Source organism: Eumetopias jubatus, unplaced genomic scaffold (assembly GCF_037043125.1).
Source record: "Eumetopias jubatus isolate StellerSeaLion01/CBP00866 unplaced genomic scaffold, mEumJub1_p1.0 scaffold_14, whole genome shotgun sequence".
Classification (NCBI taxonomy): Eukaryota; Metazoa; Chordata; class Mammalia; order Carnivora; family Otariidae; genus Eumetopias; species Eumetopias jubatus.
Window position 1 is genome coordinate 626,524 of NW_028274820.1, and position 17,172 is coordinate 643,695.

General features: G+C 56.1%; 1 protein-coding gene across 2 annotated transcripts; it reads right to left on the minus strand.

Annotated features, from left to right (window-relative positions):
• Positions 1-5,606: 5,606 nt before the first annotated feature.
• Positions 5,607-15,031, minus strand: DDX56 (DEAD-box helicase 56). 2 transcript variants are annotated; one of them, XM_028095405.2, is made up of 14 exons: positions 14,923-15,028; positions 14,676-14,837; positions 14,042-14,202; positions 13,721-13,891; positions 13,552-13,642; positions 12,827-13,071; positions 12,402-12,521; positions 11,719-11,832; positions 11,540-11,634; positions 10,651-10,724; positions 10,429-10,518; positions 10,046-10,151; positions 9,165-9,235; positions 5,607-8,750 (listed from the first exon to the last, which is right to left on the minus strand). In XM_028095405.2, exons 1-14 carry the CDS (start codon positions 14,980-14,982, stop codon positions 8,673-8,675), a joined length of 1,638 nt encoding a protein of 545 aa, XP_027951206.1. In that variant the 5' UTR covers positions 14,983-15,028; the 3' UTR covers positions 5,607-8,672. The 2 variants fall into 2 exon arrangements, with proteins under 2 accessions (XP_027951206.1, XP_027951207.2); XM_028095406.2 differs by lacking the exons at positions 5,607-8,750; positions 9,165-9,235; positions 10,046-10,151 and adding an exon at positions 10,985-11,114 and having other exon boundaries at positions 14,923-15,031.
• Positions 15,032-17,172: the final 2,141 nt, after the last annotated feature.

Consider the following 17,172-nt stretch of genomic DNA (forward strand, 5'->3'; position numbering starts at 1 on the left):
AGGAAAATGACTGAAAACTCCCCCAAATTTGATGAAAGATGTGAATGTATAAATCCAAGATGCTCAATGAATTTCAAGTAGGATAAATACAGAGACCCACATCATGAACACACAATATACCAAACCTTACGGGAAACCAGTGCCGAGAGGAAATTTTATAGCTATAAATGCATACCAAAAAAAAAAAAAAGAAAAAGATTTCAAAAGAAAAAAACATCTCAAATCCATAGCTTAGTTGTATACCTTATGGAACTAGAAAAGCAAGAACAAAAAAAAAAAGAAAAGAAAAGAAAAAAAAAGCAAGAACAAACTAAACCCAAAACGGGCAGAAGGAAGGAAATAATAAAGATTAGAGCAGAAACAAATAAGATAGAGAACAGAAAACAGTAGAGAAAATCAATGAAACTGAGTTAGGTCTTCAAAAAGAACAATAAAATTGATACAAGTTTAGGCAGACTAGGAAAAAAAGATGACTCAAATAATTAATTAAGTCAAAAATGAGAGAAAACATTACAACAAATTTTAGGGAAATAAAATGGGTAATATGAGCATACTACAAACAACAGATTAGATGACCTCCATGAAATAGATAAATTCATAGAAACACATAGCCTGCCAGATTAAATCATGAAGAAATAGAAAATCTGAACAAACTTACAACTAGTTAAGAGATTGGATCAGTAACCAGAGCCTTTCCAACAAATAAAAGCCCAGGACCAGATGGCTTTACTGTCGAACTCTAAAAAATATTTAAAGAAGAATTATAACCAATCCTACTTAAACTCTTCAAACAAACCAAAGAGGAGGGAACACTTTCTAACTCATTCTATGAGTTCAGCATTACCTTGATAATAAAGCCAAACAATGGCATCACAAGAAAAGAACATTAGGCCAATATCCCTTATAAATACAAATGCAAAAGTTATCAACAAAACACTAGCAAACCAAATCCAACAGCACATAAGAGGATTGTTACATCATGACCAAGTGAAACTTATCCCATGAATGCACAGGTGGTTCAACATAAGAAAATCAATCGGTATAATATATCACATTGATAGAATAAAGGGGAAAAGTCACATAGTTATTTCAACTGATGCATACAAGGTATTTGACAGAATCAAAGACCCTTTCATCATCAAAAACACCAGGAAATAGGGGGCATCTGGGTGGCTCAGTTGGTTAAGCATCTGACGCTTGATTTCAGCTCAGGTCATGATCTCAGGGTCATGAGATCAAGCCCCATGTTGGGCTCCACGCTCAGAGAGGAAGACTCCCTCTTGAGATTCTTTCCTCCTCCCTCTCCCTCTCCTCCCCCATCACACACACACACACACTCTCTCTCTCTCACTCACTCTAAAATAAATAAATAAATAAATAAATAAATAAACCTTTTTAAAAAACCCCACACATTAGAAATAGAAGGGAACTTCCTCAACATGATAAAGGACATCTATGAAAATCCCACAGCAAACATCGTAATGGTGAGAGGCTGGGAGTTTCCCCCGAAGATAAGGAACAAGACAAAGATGCCTTTCAGCACTGCTATTTGACATTGTACTGGATGTTCCAGCCAGATCAGGTAGATAAGAAACAGAAGGCATCCAAACTGGAAAAAACGAAGTAAAACTATCTCTATTCACGGATGACATGATCCTATATATAGAAAAATCTCAAATAACCTACAAGAAAGTTACCAGAGCTAATAAACAAATGCAGCGAAGCTGTACTGAAAATATCAGTTGCACAAAAATCAGTTGCGTTTTTATACACCAACAGTAAACAATCTGAAAAGAAAGTTAAGAGCAGAATTCCAGGGGCACCTGGGTGGCCCAGTCGTTGAGCGTCTGCCTTCGGCTCAGGTCATGATCCCGGGGTCCTGGGATTGAGTCCCACATCGGGCTCCCTGCTCAGCGGGAAGCCTGCTTCTCCCTCTCCCACTCCCTCTGCTTGTGTTCCCCTCTCCCGCTATGTCTCTGTCAAATAAATAAAATCTTAAAAAAAAAAAAAAGAACAGAATTCCATCTGCAATAGCATCAAAGAGAATCAAATACTTAGGAATAAATTCAAGGAGGTAAATTACTTATACACTGAAAACTACAAAACATCACGAAAGAAATTAAAGAAGGCACAAATGATGGAAAGACATCTCATGTTCCTTGACTGGAAGACCTATTGTTAAGATGTCCAGACACCCAAAGTGATCTACAGATTCAATGCCGTTCCTTTCAGAATCCCAAGGACACTTTTGCAGAAATGCATATGGAAACCTGAGGTGCCCCAAACATCCAAAACAATCTTGACAAACGAGAACAAAGTTGGAAAACTCATACTTCCTGTTTCAACAATTACTACAAAGTTACAGTTCTCAAAATTAGTGTGGCACTGGAAGGACAGACATATAGACCAGGGATGGGCTTTTCAACACAAGGTGCTGGGAAAACTGGATGTTCATATACAGAAGAATGAGGTTGGATTGTTACCTCTCAGCCCAGACAAAATCTACCTCAAAACAGATCAAGATCTAAATGAAAGAGGTAAAACTATAAAACTCTGAGAAGAAAACCTAAGGGATGTCTTCATGATGCTGAATTTAGCAATAGTTTCTATGCTAGGATATCAAAAGCACAGGCAAAAGAAAAAATAAATTAGAATTCATCAAAGTTGAAGTGCTTTGTGCATCAGACGACACCATCAAGAAAATGCAAAGGTAACCCACAAAACGGGAGAAAACATTTGCAAAACACTTATCTGATAAGGGATTAATATCCAGAATATATAAAGAAGACCTGAAATTCAACAGCCAAACAACCCACTCAGTTTAAAAACGGGCAAAAGACTTGAACAGACTTCTTGCCAGAGAAGACAGTGAGCATGTGAAATGTTGCTCAGCATCATTAGTCATGAGGATAATGCAAATCAAATCACAGGGCGACACTGCCTCACACCCATCAGGCCGGCTGTTACTAAAGCAATGGAAGATACTAAGCGTTGTCAAGGACGTGGAGAAAGGGGAGCCCTCACGCACTGCTGGTGGCAACGCAGTGTGGCAGGTCCTTAAAAGGTTCAACATAGAACATTCGTGGCAGCATTATTCACAACAGCCGAAAGCCAGAGACAAGCCAGGTGGCTGTCAACAGTTGAGGGGATAAAATGTGGCGTACACATGCCACGGACTACTACCCAGCCACAAAACAGAATGAAGTTCTGACACAAGCTCCTACACGGATGGACCTCAAAGACGTGAGGCTGAGTGCAAAGAGCAGGTCACAGAAGGACACTCCATGTGCATGAGGTCCCCAGAGCGGTCAGATCCACAGAGAGAGCAGAGTGGGGGGTGCCAGGGGTTGGCACGGGGAGCTAGTGTTTCAAGGGGACAGAGCTTGTTTGGGGAGATGAGAACATTCTAGACACAGACGGTGAGGCCGCACAGCGACGTGAGTGTGCTTAATGCCACGGAACCGCACACTTAAAATGATAAAAGACAATACATTTTATTTTATATATATTTTACCACTTTAAAAAAAAAAAAAGATGGCAAAGGAGATGGAAGAACTTGGGCCTCTGATGGCATAGTGACGGTCTGCAGCCTTCCGGACACCTGAGAAAGAAGCCAGCCCTCGTGTCCGCCTGCCATCTGGCGTCTGTCACTGCAGCTGTGTGCACTCCGAAGTCACATGCGGGGAGACCGCCGCCCCCTCCCGCCTGGCTTCCAGCGCACCCGCTACCATTGCTCTGCAGGCCCTCAACCTCCCCAGCCAGGTGTCCCTGCGCGGGGCTTGCTCTGGGCATCCAGAGGGTTTTAGCAGCATCCCTGGCTTCTGCCCAGTACACGTCGGTGGCACCGCCCCCCAGAGGGACCACCTAAATTGCCTCCGCTCCTTGCCAGATGCCCTGCAAACGCGTAACACCCCTGGTTGAGAAGCACTGTCCTCCCACTTTTTTTTAAGATTTTACTGATTGATTTGCCAGAGAGAGCGCGCACACACAAGCAGGGGGAGCCACAGGCAGAGGGAGAAGCGGGCCCCCTGCTCCATCCCAGGACCCTGGGATGATGACCTGAGCTGAAAGCAGATGCTTAACCCCCTGAGGCCCCCGGGCGTCCCAAGAACCACAGGCCTATGGAAGTGTTTGCTAAGCCCACTAATCTGCTCACTGCTCTCCATGCAACCCTGCTGGTCCCTTCCTCCCAGCTTTGCTGTGACCCCCACCAAGTTTTCCCAAATCCTGCCAGTCCTTCACCGCTCACGCCAAATCCTCCATCAGTGGGGGGAGGGCGGGGACCTCAATCACCACCCCAGAGCCCAGATGGCTTCCCCTGCTCCAGCCATCACGGCACTTCACCTGTTGCCTTCTGTGTGTTTTGCTCCTGGAGGCTAAGTTCCTGGTTCCAGGGGGCAGGGATCCTTAATACATAGAAGGGTCCAATCTACACATTTCAGTGAACACATTAGATTGTTTGTCCCTGGAGCTCAGCAGCACTCAGGCTGTCGGGTCCTTTGTCCCTGCTTCTTGGTGGGGACATCTTGGGAAGCTGCTTCTCCAGGCCCTGCTGAGGTGGGGAAGGGCCTGCAGGCCCATGGAGAGGGTGACCCAGGCCTGAGGCCAGCAGTCTGCTTTATAGAACTCCTCCATGGACAAGACCCCAGATCACTCCCAAGGGCTCCCTGGAAGGGACAGGTGGGCAGCCCAATCTGCCCCTCACTGCTGCCTCCCTAAGCACCTCTGGCCCACCTCCAGGACCCAGAAAAGATCTTAGATCTCAATACGCCAAGATGTGGGCAGGGCTAAGAACACAGAGGCCAGACCACCAAGTGGGGGCTGTCAGGATTGGAGCCAGGTGTCCAGGCCAAGTGGGGACAAGGTCTGGAAAGCTGAACCTAGATGCTTATTCTCTACTTGACAAGCATCATGTGGCTCCTCATGTTCTTACCAGCCCTGTGAGTTGGGTGGGTGTCTTCATGGGGGCCCCTGTCCATGGTGGTCCCTCTGGGCACCACCACCTCTGCACTTCCTAATCTGGGGCCGATGAGTCAGATGGTGAGCTGTAGGACCCAAAGGAGCCCCAAGAAGGGGTCGGAAGCAGGGTCCACAGGTGGGGGAACCGCCCCTGTCCAGGGAGCAGATGAGTGTAGGAAGGGATGGGCCTCTGACTTCACCAGAAACCAACAACCTTGGCAACCAGCCCCAGCCTGGGGCAGCCCCACAGTCTCCACTCTGAGTCACAGAGGGGACATGTAGGGTGCGTCCAGGCTGTTGTGTCAGGGGGCAGAGTCCAGCCTGGTCAGTACATCCTTTTCATCTTTTTCCTCTTAACTGGAAATAGTTAAGAGCCTCAGGCACCAGGGATAGTCTCAGGGAAGAGCTTGATCCTTTTAGGAGTCCCGGCTGGGCAGCAAGGCACTTGGCATGGCCCCTGCCTCCAGGCCTCGCCGGCCAGGGTGGACAGCAGCCCAGAGACGAGCGTCGTGGGGTCAAGGCAGTATTACGGACACAAAGAAGAGGGTGTCCAGCCCAGGCGGGGAGTCAGCAAGACTCGCTGGAGGAGGCCACACCCCAGCAAGAGAGCGTACAAATTTAGCCAAGAAGCAGATCACCCATCCAGATTTCAATTTCAGATAAACAATGAATAATTTTTTAGTGTATCACAAATACTGCACAGGACATACTTACGCTAAAAAGTGACACCCTTCATCATTGCATCTCACAGAGGAAGATGAGGCTCAGAGAAGGGATGGGACAGGGCTGAGCGGAGCTCGCTCACCTAGGGTTCCAGAGTGGCGTCCACAGGATCTGAGTACCCGCCCACTCTGTCCCTCAGCCGGGTGGCACTGGCCTGGCTTGCTTTTTGTGAGCCTCAGCTTCTCAATCTGTAGAATGGGGTGGGTGTTGTAGGCATTCAGGCCTCCCCTGGCAGGGGCCCTGCCCAGGACCTGCTGGCCAGGACCCGCACCGTAAGCACAGGCCTCTATGACTGGGACGTGCACTGAAGTTGGAGGGGCACCCTGCACAGAGCCACCCGCAGGGGCGCTGAGGCTGCCTGACCTCATGGTGTGGCCCAACACAGGATCGCTGGCACAGGTCACTTCACCCCGCTCACAGATGAGACCCCAGGAAGAAGCCAAGACAAGTGAGGGGCCTCCCTGGTAGCCAGGCAGGGCTAGCACACTGAAGAGCTGCCGACGTGGCTGCTCCCAGTTTGGCTGCGGGGACTGCGGGTGGGCTGGTGGTTGAACAGACAGAGCTGCTGTCCTGAGAGGGTGTCTGCCCAGCAGTGCCTGGCCCCCTCCCCAGTGGATGAGCGCTGCTTCGCTTTCCAGGTACACATGGCTGTGATCCACACCACAGACTGGCGAGGCAGGACATCCTGGCACTTCCTCCCGGTGGCGGGGTAGGGAGAGGGTGCAAGCATTTGGCAGGTGCGCCTCCCTGCACGAATTCCACCTGATTGTCTGCCACTGCCCCCGGAGACCAAAGTGCCTAGAGCAGCAAGCGCCCCTGAGTCACTGATCCTCAGCAGATGCAGGGCTTAGCTAGTCAGAAATGCACCTGAGCGCTTCGTGCTCTGGGTCCAGAGGTTTCTAGGAACACAGTGTTCCCCCGTCCGTTATCACCGCGGCTGCTGGCCTATCTGATCACGGCGCTTCTCTGCTTGAAAACCACCTGCTCGTTTGTTTATCTTCTGAATTTTTTACATGTCACTGTGTTATCTCTGAAATAAGTCAATTTTTTAGCCTTTACCTATTTTGGTGACGACCACTTTTGATTCCTTTCGTCCTCAGATGGGCTGGGCGCCCCCCTCCCACCTGGAGTATTTGTACATGCTGGTCCCCTTCTGTGCGCTGGCTGCAGGCACCCCGCACCCCTCCTGCCCCCACTCAGCGCCGGCACCTGGCAGGCCCTAGCCTTTGGAGTCCACAGCTTGGGTGCATCCAAGGCCTGATTCTCAATCCCCTAAAGCCCCTTGCCTCCCTGAACAGCAGCACCCACTCAGGCTTCCGTGTGGGTGTGACTCTGCCAGCAGGGGTGGGGGGGAGGTGGTCACCGGCCAGCCTTCCCACCAGGAACCTTCACTTCGAGCTTCGAGTAGGTTCACCCTACCCCACCCCTTCCAGGCCCACGGTGCCCCTCCCATGCAGGGCCTGTCCGGCTCTAGTTTGGGTGTGCATCAGATGGACAAGTCCAGTCCCTGGAGACCTCAGTTTTCCCATATATAAATTAAGTAAATGGACACAGTGAGGCCTATCCCCAGGGTGGGGTGGGGATTGAATGAGATGTCTAGGCCCCTGGACACCCTCCTTCTGTGGGGTCAGGGCGCAGACACACACCACCCTCTCCACCGCCCAGCCAGGTCAGACCCTACCAAGTGTAGGGGCCTGTAATAGCTTGGGGAGGGGATCACAGGCACAGCCCAGCTTCCCAAGGGCCTCAGATAGGACCTGCCCGTGTTGGTGACAATGCCAGCCATGTCAGCTAGGCCCCTGCGGGGGTGGACAGCGGGGCCCCACCCACCAGCCCTCACTGGCCTGGTGAGCTCAGTGCACCGGGGAACTTCTCTGAGCCTAGGAATGTGGGATACCCTTGTCTGGGGCTTGTTAAGGGTGATGGGTACACAGCCCCAGCTCCATCCACAGGCGGGGACAAAGGCCCAGACGGGTCCCCTTGGCCCCCAACTCTCCTGCATCTGGATCTGGACTGGTTCTGGGACACAAGCCCCCTGGCCGGGAGCACCTGGAGGTGGCGGGGCCAGAGGACCTAGAACCATGAGGGAGAAGGCTGACCTCACGGCCAGGCCTCAGCTCCTCGCCTGCCTCACAGAGCAGGTGGAACGGTCCACGGGGGACTGAAGCCCAGCAGCCTGGCGGCTCCAGGCCTGCTGGAACCCCAGTGGCCCACCCGGGCTTGCTAGCAGAGCCCCGCCTGAGCAACACCGTTGTAAACCGCGGCTACCCAGAAACCCTCAAACACCACAGGAGCGGGAAACATCGAAACCTCACCTACCCCAAGCGCTATCACACCCGAACAGCAAGCAGAAGCACAGCCTCCTCACGATGCCCATAAGCAGGTGACGGTAATGCCAGGACTCCGCCCCCTCGAGACCCCCGCCTTCTCAAACCGGGACCTGCTGGCTCAGTAAGGAGCATCCAACAGCGAGCGCACGCATCTCACCACCACGCCCGCATGTACGGAACACACAAATATGCCTACAGGGGGTGGGGCGGGAACACAGGAGCCAGTCCCCCTGGCTCGGGTGCAGAGGCGCCCAGATTTGGATGTGGAGGTATGGGGCTCCTAGCTGGGAAGGCTCACGGTCTCCAAGCTCCGGGGGAGGGAGGTCGGTCAGTCTGGCCGGCAGTGGGCTGGGCCAGAGACCCAGACGAGCTGCGGCAGCGGCCTCACAGCTGACCTCTGCCGGCCAGGCAGCCGCCACACACACAACGCAGAAAACCTCCCGGAAGCAGTTTAATTCCCAAGGTTCCCAGGGATGGGCATCCCTTCCTACTTGCAGGAAGCCTGAGTCAGGACGGATGGAGTCTATTAGGCGAGCAGGGCAGCACCACGGGCCTGCTCCGGAATCCAGTCCAGCCAGGGTGGGAAGCCGGCGCCCGCACCCTGCTCGGCGCTCAGCCTGGGAAGGGGCCCTGGGAGCCAGCGAGGCTGCGCGGACGACCTCAGGAAGGCACGGCTGTGCGTCTGCTTCTCTCTTTTCTGTGCCTGAAGCTGCGCAGGGGATTCTGGGTCTTGGCCTTCTGCAGGGCAAAGCCACAGGTTAGCTGGGCGCACCTGACGTCTGTCCGCCCAGACTCAGGGAGGTGAGAGGTGTGGCCCTTTGGCAAGGCCCTACAGGCCACCGGGCCGAGGGCAAAAGCTGCCGCGGTCACCGTCTGTGGCCCACTAAACACCCACGTTCTTCCTCCCACTGCCTGGAGCAGAGGCTGGGCAATGAGGACAGAAAAACAGACCATCCTGTGCTCCTGAAGCTGCCTGGGGGTGGCCCAGGGAGTGCCCGGCCCCCACGACTCTGCCCCTCAACCCCCGAGTCTGGGGCCAGGCCTTAGGGCCTCTCCCCTCCCTCCCAAAGGCAAGGTGCACGCGCACCCTGATGACAATGGATGAGGGAAGAGGGGAGCCCCGCAGCATGGCCAAGGCCCCGGGGCACATACCTTGACTTTCCTGGAGGCCAGCTTTTTCCGCTTCTTGTGAGGGTGGACGAGGCCACGCAGAGCGGGGGGGACTAGAAGAGGCACAGACTCAGCAGCTGCAACGACCCCTCACACCCCACCCCCTCCAGCTGTGCCCAGCGAGCCGCCCCGATTCTGACCCAGGGCCCGGCACACCAGCCCCAAGTCCGACGTGCCCAGGGCTGCAAGAATGGCCACCGTGGGGGCGAGGGCGCAGAAACTCGGGCTAAGTCGCTCCCCTGCTGCCTTTAAGCCGGCTGCAGAAAGCACGCGGCAGAAAAGAAACATGTGCATGTTTCTAAAGGAAAAAAACACTGCTAAAATACAAGTCTCTCTGTAACTTCTCCGTACACGGCCCCTGATTACCGGTTCATCCCTCACGGGACATATCTCCCCCCACGGCCTTCTGACACCTGTCAGGCCACACTGTCACTGCTGCCACCTGCGGCACAACCCCCAAGGCCCCCCGGCCTCACACTCCTGCCAAAGACTTTGCTCCTACAGGACAGAAGGGGTTCCCTGGTCCCCACGGGGCCGACAGACTCCCCCTGCGCCACCCCAGCTTTACCTGGTGATTGGGCCCATGTCCTCCGGCAGGGGCGACAGCGCCTCCTGCCTGTGCCCCCTTCCACATCCCCATGGCTGCCTGACCAGTTGATGCAGCAGGAGCACCCCACCTCCGTGCCGACTCTGCCCGCACCCACCACACAGGGGCCTCCGTACTGCCTGCTTCCCGTGTCCCCAGCACAGGGGGATCCCTGTCTCTATGGATCCTGGGGGAGCACGCCCACACATTCAAGCAGAGTGTCTGTGTGCTTGTGCGCGTGCCAGCTGCCCAGTCTCTTGAGGTTCCATCCGCTCACCCAGGTAGTCAGGGACGTGGCCCAGGTGAGGCTTCACCACGGCAGGGTGCAAGGGCAGGTCGTGCCGCAACAGCTGGAGGTCCCGGGGGTTGTCTTCAAAGTATGTCTGCGGGGGAAGATGGGCACACGGCAGGGTTGGTCTGCCTTTTGTGGCTCCACGGGGGCCCTTGGGCAGGTGCACTGTGCTCTCCCAGAGGTGCCACCACTCTGGTCTCCCCCCCTCCCTCAGGCGCCGCGTCTGCAGGGACATGGCCCTTCCTGAGGCAGCCATGCCCCACACGGCCTCCACACAGGCCCCCACATGGAACCCCACCATGGCAACATGTGCCGAGGACAAACTCCACAGCGGTGATTCTGCGTCCCCCACGGATGCTGAGCCTCACCTTGAGCCTCTCTGAGTGCAGAAGCTCCTCCTTGATCTCCTTCAACCTCGCCTCTCGAATGGCCTGTTTGGTCACTGAGCGCATGGCATCCTGGGTATAGACACCAAAGGTCAGGATGGGGGGCGGGGCGCTGCCCTGTCCTCCCTTGTGCCTGGAAGCTCAGGGGCAGGGGTCTGACCCAGGGGGACTCACCCCCACCCCCAACCACAAGATCCCGCTCACCCGGCAGCGGTAGCGGAAGCCCTCAATCTCCTCCATGCGGAACTGGTAGGGAAGCAGTACGGGGGCCCCGTTCTCTGTGGAAATCACGGCAGTGAGAGTCCCCTGAAGATTCAGGGTGGGTCTACCGGAGGCCATCTGCTCAGAGGTCCCCCCCAGGCCCTCCCTGGGGCGAAGCAGCCCAGCCCTCAGCCCACGCCTTCCCTGCGAGGAGCGCGTATGGTGAAACAGCCGGGTCTCGTGCACAGCCCGTGACAGTTGCTCCAGCACGCTGTGGCTGGGCAGCCCGTTGTCCCCCAGGTGCCCGTCACAGCAGCCTCAGAACCTGCCCACGTACCCAGTCTCCTCCCCCATGGCCACTCTGGACACTTGACATTCGTGACAAACCAGCGTCTCAGCACAGAAGCAGCACTCGCACTCCTGCCAAGCAGCGCCCTGGCCCCTCTTCTGTACGATCCCACAGGGTCCTTCCAACACAAGCAGAACTGAGGACCCTTCGGGGAGCCTCCTGGTTGGTGGGTAGCCCCACCCACGCCTCCTCTGCCAGCCGCTGCTCACAGCCTGAACAGCGCCAGCTACACTGCCTCAGCGTCACCTCTGGAAGGCCCAACGGGCGCCCAGACCTGAACCTGGCAACTGACCCCCCCACCCCCCACCGAGCTCCCTCTCCCAGGGTCCCTGGGAGACACCACCAGCCCCATCCCCATCTCCCAAAACCCCTTTTCCTCCTTTAGCCCTTCTGCCCCTCGAGTCCAAACCTCGGCTTGTTCGTCTGTGGGGAACCCTGCCTGCCCCATGAGGCAGGAATGAGGATAGAACAGGAAGAAGGCACAGGGCATCTTACCACCAGTGGGCCTAAGGCGTTGTGGGAGGAGAGCGCCGGGGTTCTTACCTCCGCTGAGAAGCTCCTCGATCGTGCCCAGGTGGGACTGCTCAGTGGGCAGCACGAAGGTCAAAACCATGCCCGGGTTGTTGGCGCGTGCCGTCCTGCAAGAACAGACGGCCCAGCCTGAATCTCTGGCCCACAGCCCATGGTCCTGGTGTCTGCCCACCACGCCCCAGCTCTCCCACCTGCCAGCTCGATGGATGTAGGCCTCAGGGGTGGGGGGAAGGTCAAAGTTGAGCACAGTAGACACGTGGTGGAAGTCTATGCCCCGGGCCACGCCTGCCTCCGGATCAGAGGCCCTGTGGGTAGACGTCCCAACGTCAGACCGACCACCCCTCCTCCAAGCCAGCAACCTCAAGCCGTTTAATCAGCAAAATCGCTTAGTAAAGCCTTCCACAAAATCAGAGAACTCTAATAGATTGAAAATCCTAAAACCAGAACTATTTCAAAAGCTGGAGTAGCAGGGGTGGCCGAACCCTCGCCCTGACCTCAGTGCCGGGGGAAGGACAGAACTCACCGTGCCACAGGACAACCTGAGAACCACCCCTCGCCGGACAGCCTGCTGGGCAGGCAAAGACCGGAGCTCCCGATGGCTTCAGAAACCTCCTCCTCACGAGTCACAGCTGCACGTCTCTCCTTGCAGGACGACCCCCAACAACCCACGACAATTTGGCCCTTCCTGCTGCCTCAGGGAACATGCATGCGCGCCCTTCACTCTCTCCAGACCTCGGCAGCCGAACGGGGCCCCACGAGCAGCCAGGCCCCAACGCCGGATCCCTTGCTCTGGGCATCCGGTTTCACCACCTTCCGAAAGATGGGGAAACAGTCTCCCTGCAGTGCACTGGCGAAGGGAGACACCAGCACTCACCTGTCCCCTTTGGATCCTCGGCCCCGACGCTTGCCCTTGACCGGAGCCCCCAGGACTTCGGCGTCAGTCGCTATGACGCAGTCGTAAAAGCCCTGGTTGAACTGTGAAATGATGTGGCACCTAGAGCCCAAGAGCGGAGGAAGGCTCAGCCCCCAGAGCCAGTCGGAGGCTCCCTCCCACCCCCAACATCATTACAATCGTCATCCTGACTCTTCCCTCTTCTCCAGCTTGGCTCCTGCACAACCTTTGTGCCTCAGCTCCTCAGCTGAAGACGAAGCAACGGCAGAAATCTCAAAGCCGTGACAAAGAAAGCCAGTAAGAATCAGTCAAGCCCACAGCCTGGCCTCCACTGCCCACTGAAGACCCAGGAGCACCCCTGCGTCTCCCCTTCCCATGTCTTAGCCGTGGGGTCAGGCCAGGTGTACCTGGAGCACAGCGGGAGCTCTCCGTTGAGCACGCAGGTGGGGATGCTGAACTGCTCCAGGAACAGGCGCAGCCGGTAACTCCTCTCCAGAGTGTTGACAAAGAGCAGGGACTTGCCGCGGATCAACGACAGCTTGAGCAGGGCATAGAGCAGCAGGAATTTATCTTCCTCTGTCTGACAGACTACCTGGAACTGCCGCAGCTGGTCTGGCCCCGGCAGCTGGGACTCCTGCAGCTTGAGAGTCACCTGCAGGGAAAGAGCCCTGTGGTCAGAAAAGAGGAGGAGACGGAAGAGAGGCGGCACAAGAGAGGCTGCTGGCTCAAACCAGGGCACCCCGCGTCCCCTCCCACTGGGTGACGTGACAACTCAAAGCGCCCCAGCCATTACGCTGTGCAGAGGACGTACGATTACGACACGCAGGGGGCACAGAACAGAGAAACACATGGTAAGTGCGGAAGGAAGCCCCGCAGCAGCAGGCTCTCAGGACAGCCAAGTTCACAAACACAAGAGCTTTGGCCGTGCCACTCAAAGCAGCCTTTCTGACTCTCGAGGGCCCCTGCTTCAGCCTTTAGGTGAAGCATGTTTGAACCACCCCCAGCAGACATCTGCAATGACGTAGCGACTGCAGACTGGTGGACGGTGGGTCTTGATGACCACCAGCTTCTAGTGCCTCAGAACCAGGAAGGCCACGTGTCAGGGACCCCGATGCTTCCATAGCGCCCTTACTGGATTATGGAGTACCAGCTCCTTGAGTGCTTGGACGTCCTCGTTAAAGGTAGCCGACATCAAAAAAGCCTGGTAAATCCGGGGCAGATGACTAGAACAAAACAGAGCCAGTCAGCCTCCAGCTCCAGGCCCCGGCCTCTAGTCACAGCTGCACGCAGCCCTCCCTTACCAGAGCAGACTCTTGAGTTCTTCCTCGAATCCAAAGGAGAACAGAAGGTCGGCCTCATCCAGCACCAGCAGCTCCAGGGAGTCTCGCAGGACCAAATTGTCCTGCTGCAAGTGGTTCAAGATGCGCGATGGGGTCCCCACGACTACGTCGGGTTTCTCCATCAGCACAGATCTGCAGGTGGGCAACACCTCCGTGTCAGGGAGTATGCAGCAACTCACACCGCACCCCGAGCAGCCCCGTTTACTGCACACAACCCCAGCAAACCCAATCCCGCATCCCTGTGCAGGTTCACTCCTCTACGGCCCTGTGGCTCTCACCCACCGCTGAGAGGCTGAGTCTTCCGCAGCAGAGACGTCAGCCACCCGGATATCTCGAGCGCAGTAGGCAGCCAGCTGCTGGATCATGGACCGGGCCTGCCGCGCCAGCTCCTTGGTGGGCACCAGGACAAGCCCTCTCACAGCCTGCTCTACTGCAGGGCCTGTCTGCAAGAGCACGAATGAGAGACTTCAGCCAGCCAGCCCGCGACCTCAGGGCCACCTAAGGCCCCCGACAATCTGACCGAACGGTGGGCCTTCCACCAACCCCTCACTGACTGTCACCCTCCCCAGAACAGAACAGAACAGAGCGTAGAACAGAGAGCTCTTTCCCCGGGCACTGACCCTCAAAAGACACAACTCCGCGGTTAGCATGTTACTGAAAATCCAGCACCTAGAGCACTGGACGTTCATGCTAATTCTACAAACAGAACCCGCAGACCTGCCCGCTTTTTACAGCAAGAAGAAGGAAAGGGGACGCGCTCGAGAAGACGCCAAGAAGGATGACAGCAGCGCCCGGATCGGGGGCAGGCGACTCGAACCCCAGCCCGGAGCGCTGAGCACAGCGGCATCCCGGGCCGGCCTTCGGGGTGCGAGGCCGGCGGGAGCCCCGGTCCCCTCACCCCGCCGCCGCGACCCACCGCCTTCCTGTGGAGCAGCAGCTGCAGCACGGGAATGGCATACGCGGCCGTCTTCCCCGAGCCCGTGCGCGCCCGAGCCAGCAGGTCCTTCCCCTCCAGGGCCAGCGGGATGGCCTTTTCCTGGATCAGCGTGGGTCGCGACCAGCCCAGGTCGGCGACGGCCTAGGAGACACGACGCGCGGCTCAGCGCGCCGCCCCGCTGCCGCCCCCAGCCACGTCGGCCCGGCCGCTCAGTACCCCCGGGTACCTGCAGGAGCCGGGGGTCCAGACCCATGTGCTCGAAGCCCAGCGCCTCCGGGTCCGCCATGCCGCGACTCTGCCGGGACAGCGCGCACACACGGCAGGAAGGGCGCGACGGCGCGTGGGACGCCACCACCAATCAGCTTCGCGGGCACCGCCCCCTCCCGGAAGTGCTGGAGCGCGGGCTTCCGGCGTCCGGGCGGGGCTCCGCGGCTGCGCAGGGCGCAGGGCGCAGGGCCCGCGGTCTCCGGGAGGGGCCCTCGCTGGCCGCCTCCGCTGCTCGTGCGCGGGGGCGGCTCACGGCTCTCCCCTCAGTCAGCGCTTCCCTTTAGCAGCCTCGCCCTAGGAGCTGCGCCGGCACCTGCCGTGCCCTCCGAAGCTGTGGTGCCCGGCGGGGGCGGCCCTGGGGGGGGGGCGGAGCCAGAACGGGGTCCAGGGGCACGGGCGGGCGTGGCACGAGAGAGGAAGGTGGGCTGGCCTGTGGGTGCCCATCAGTTACCCGCACAGCCTAGCGAGCAGTGAGCACTCTCGGTCCCCAGCTGTCGGCTCCCTACAGCTGCCATAACCAGTCACCATAACCCAGAGGCAGCTATGCTGTGGTCCTGCGGTTGTCTTGCGGGGTCTGGCTGGGCTGCACTCCCTTCTGGAGACGAGAGGGATGGTTCCTTCCCTGCCTTTCCCTTTGCCTGATGGCCCACTTCCTTCCTCTAAGGAGCCCGCGACGGAGGCTGGAGTCCTCACGTCTCGCCATGGCGACCTTTTGCCTCCACTTTTAATGAACCTTGCGATGACCCTGTGTTCACCCACATAATCCAAGATGATCTTTCCATTTTAAAGTCAAGCGATAGCAACCTTCATTCCCTTTTGCTGGAAAACCAGGCCTCACCACGACGACGACCCCCCCCCCCGCCCTTCCGGTTTTTGTGGTAACGATGTCATACAGTCTAAGAAAGCAAGAATTTCAGAATAGAAGCAGGGTAGTATTGGGAGGAATATCAAAATTCCCTGAATGTGGCCAAACTGCTTTCTAAAAACAACTTCCCTAGACCACGCTGTGATTGTCACACAGCAGCATGGAAATCCTCCCCACAGCCGCCACCCGCTGGCCCATCCTCTGGCCATCGATATTCTACCTGCCCCATCAGTGGGACAAATGCCCCTTCCCATCAAACCTTGACAAGAGGAGACACCCAGAACTTACCGACCTACTGGCAGAAACAAGATGCACTCAATTCTCTCTATAGTGGGACAGACCAAAGAAGGCCGCCCTGGCTCTCAGTGGTGGCTGCCTGCCCTCCCACAGCCGAGAACAGGCACAGGAGCAGGCAGGTTCCCTTCCAGGCCTGTCCCAGAGTCCCCAGGAACCTCAAGCCAGAGGCCCACACGGCTAACCAGTTCCAGCATCATCTCATTTTCCCTGGGTTCATTCTAACCTAAGAAAACTGAAAACCATCCTAAATTCCCAAACTTTAGAGAATAGTCACTTACGGTTATTTCACCTCATTGGACAGTTATACAACCACCCAGAATTAGAAATATGAAGAACACTTAGTTTTAAAAGATACTTTAAAAAGATTGAAAGTCAAAACCTAGAAAACAAACTTTCGTGTTTTTATGAGTAAAAATAGGTACATATGTGAACTGTGTAGGACATAAAGAAAAAGATTTCGCTGTCAAATTAGTGTATGTTAAATAGACATGCGTCATCAGGATGTCAAATAGACGTGTAATCAGTAAAGGCAGGGAGTAAAAAGCCAAGGACAGGCAATTTTTTTTGTTTCTAGTTTTTTGAGAGAGAGGAGCACAAGCCAGCTTGGGGGGGGGGGGCATAAGCAGGCTTCCTGCGGAGCAGGGAGCCCGATGCGGGGCTTGATCCCAGGACCCTGGGACCATGACCGGAGCCAAATGACGCTTCACCGACTGAGCCCCCCAGGCAAGAGCAGGCAAGTTTAATACAGCAGAAGGGCAGAAGGGCAATGTACTAAGATGCTTCAGTGTAACTCCAGGGGCCGAAAAACAGGGACTTCATCTCCTCACGTGATTCCTGGCCGGTGGGCCTACGTGTCTGACCTCTGAGAGTGGCCATGCCACTGCATCCACGGACGCCCATCAGGCCAAACCCTGGCAGCAGGAGCCCCCCTGCTGACACCCTCCCACTGCCAGCCAGCATGGCAGCCAGCAAGGCCAGGGGCCTTTCTTCCACTGCCCTCTGTGCCTCCCCTCTGCCCACAACCTCTTAGTTCATTTCCAACACAGC

Bases quoted from the DNA above. Each gene is read 5' to 3' on its own strand.
- DDX56 (XM_028095405.2), bottom strand. From the start codon at position 14,982: ATGGCGGACCCGGAGGCGCTGGGCTTCGAGCACATGGGTCTGGACCCC. The intron at 13,643-13,720 runs GTAAGGGAGGGC...GTTTTGTTCTAG, and splicing joins GAACTCAAGAGTCTGCTCTG to TCATCTGCCCCGGATTTACC. The intron at 10,519-10,650 runs GTGAGCGGGATC...GTCTATACCCAG, and splicing joins GCTTCCGCTACCGCTGCCGG to GATGCCATGCGCTCAGTGAC.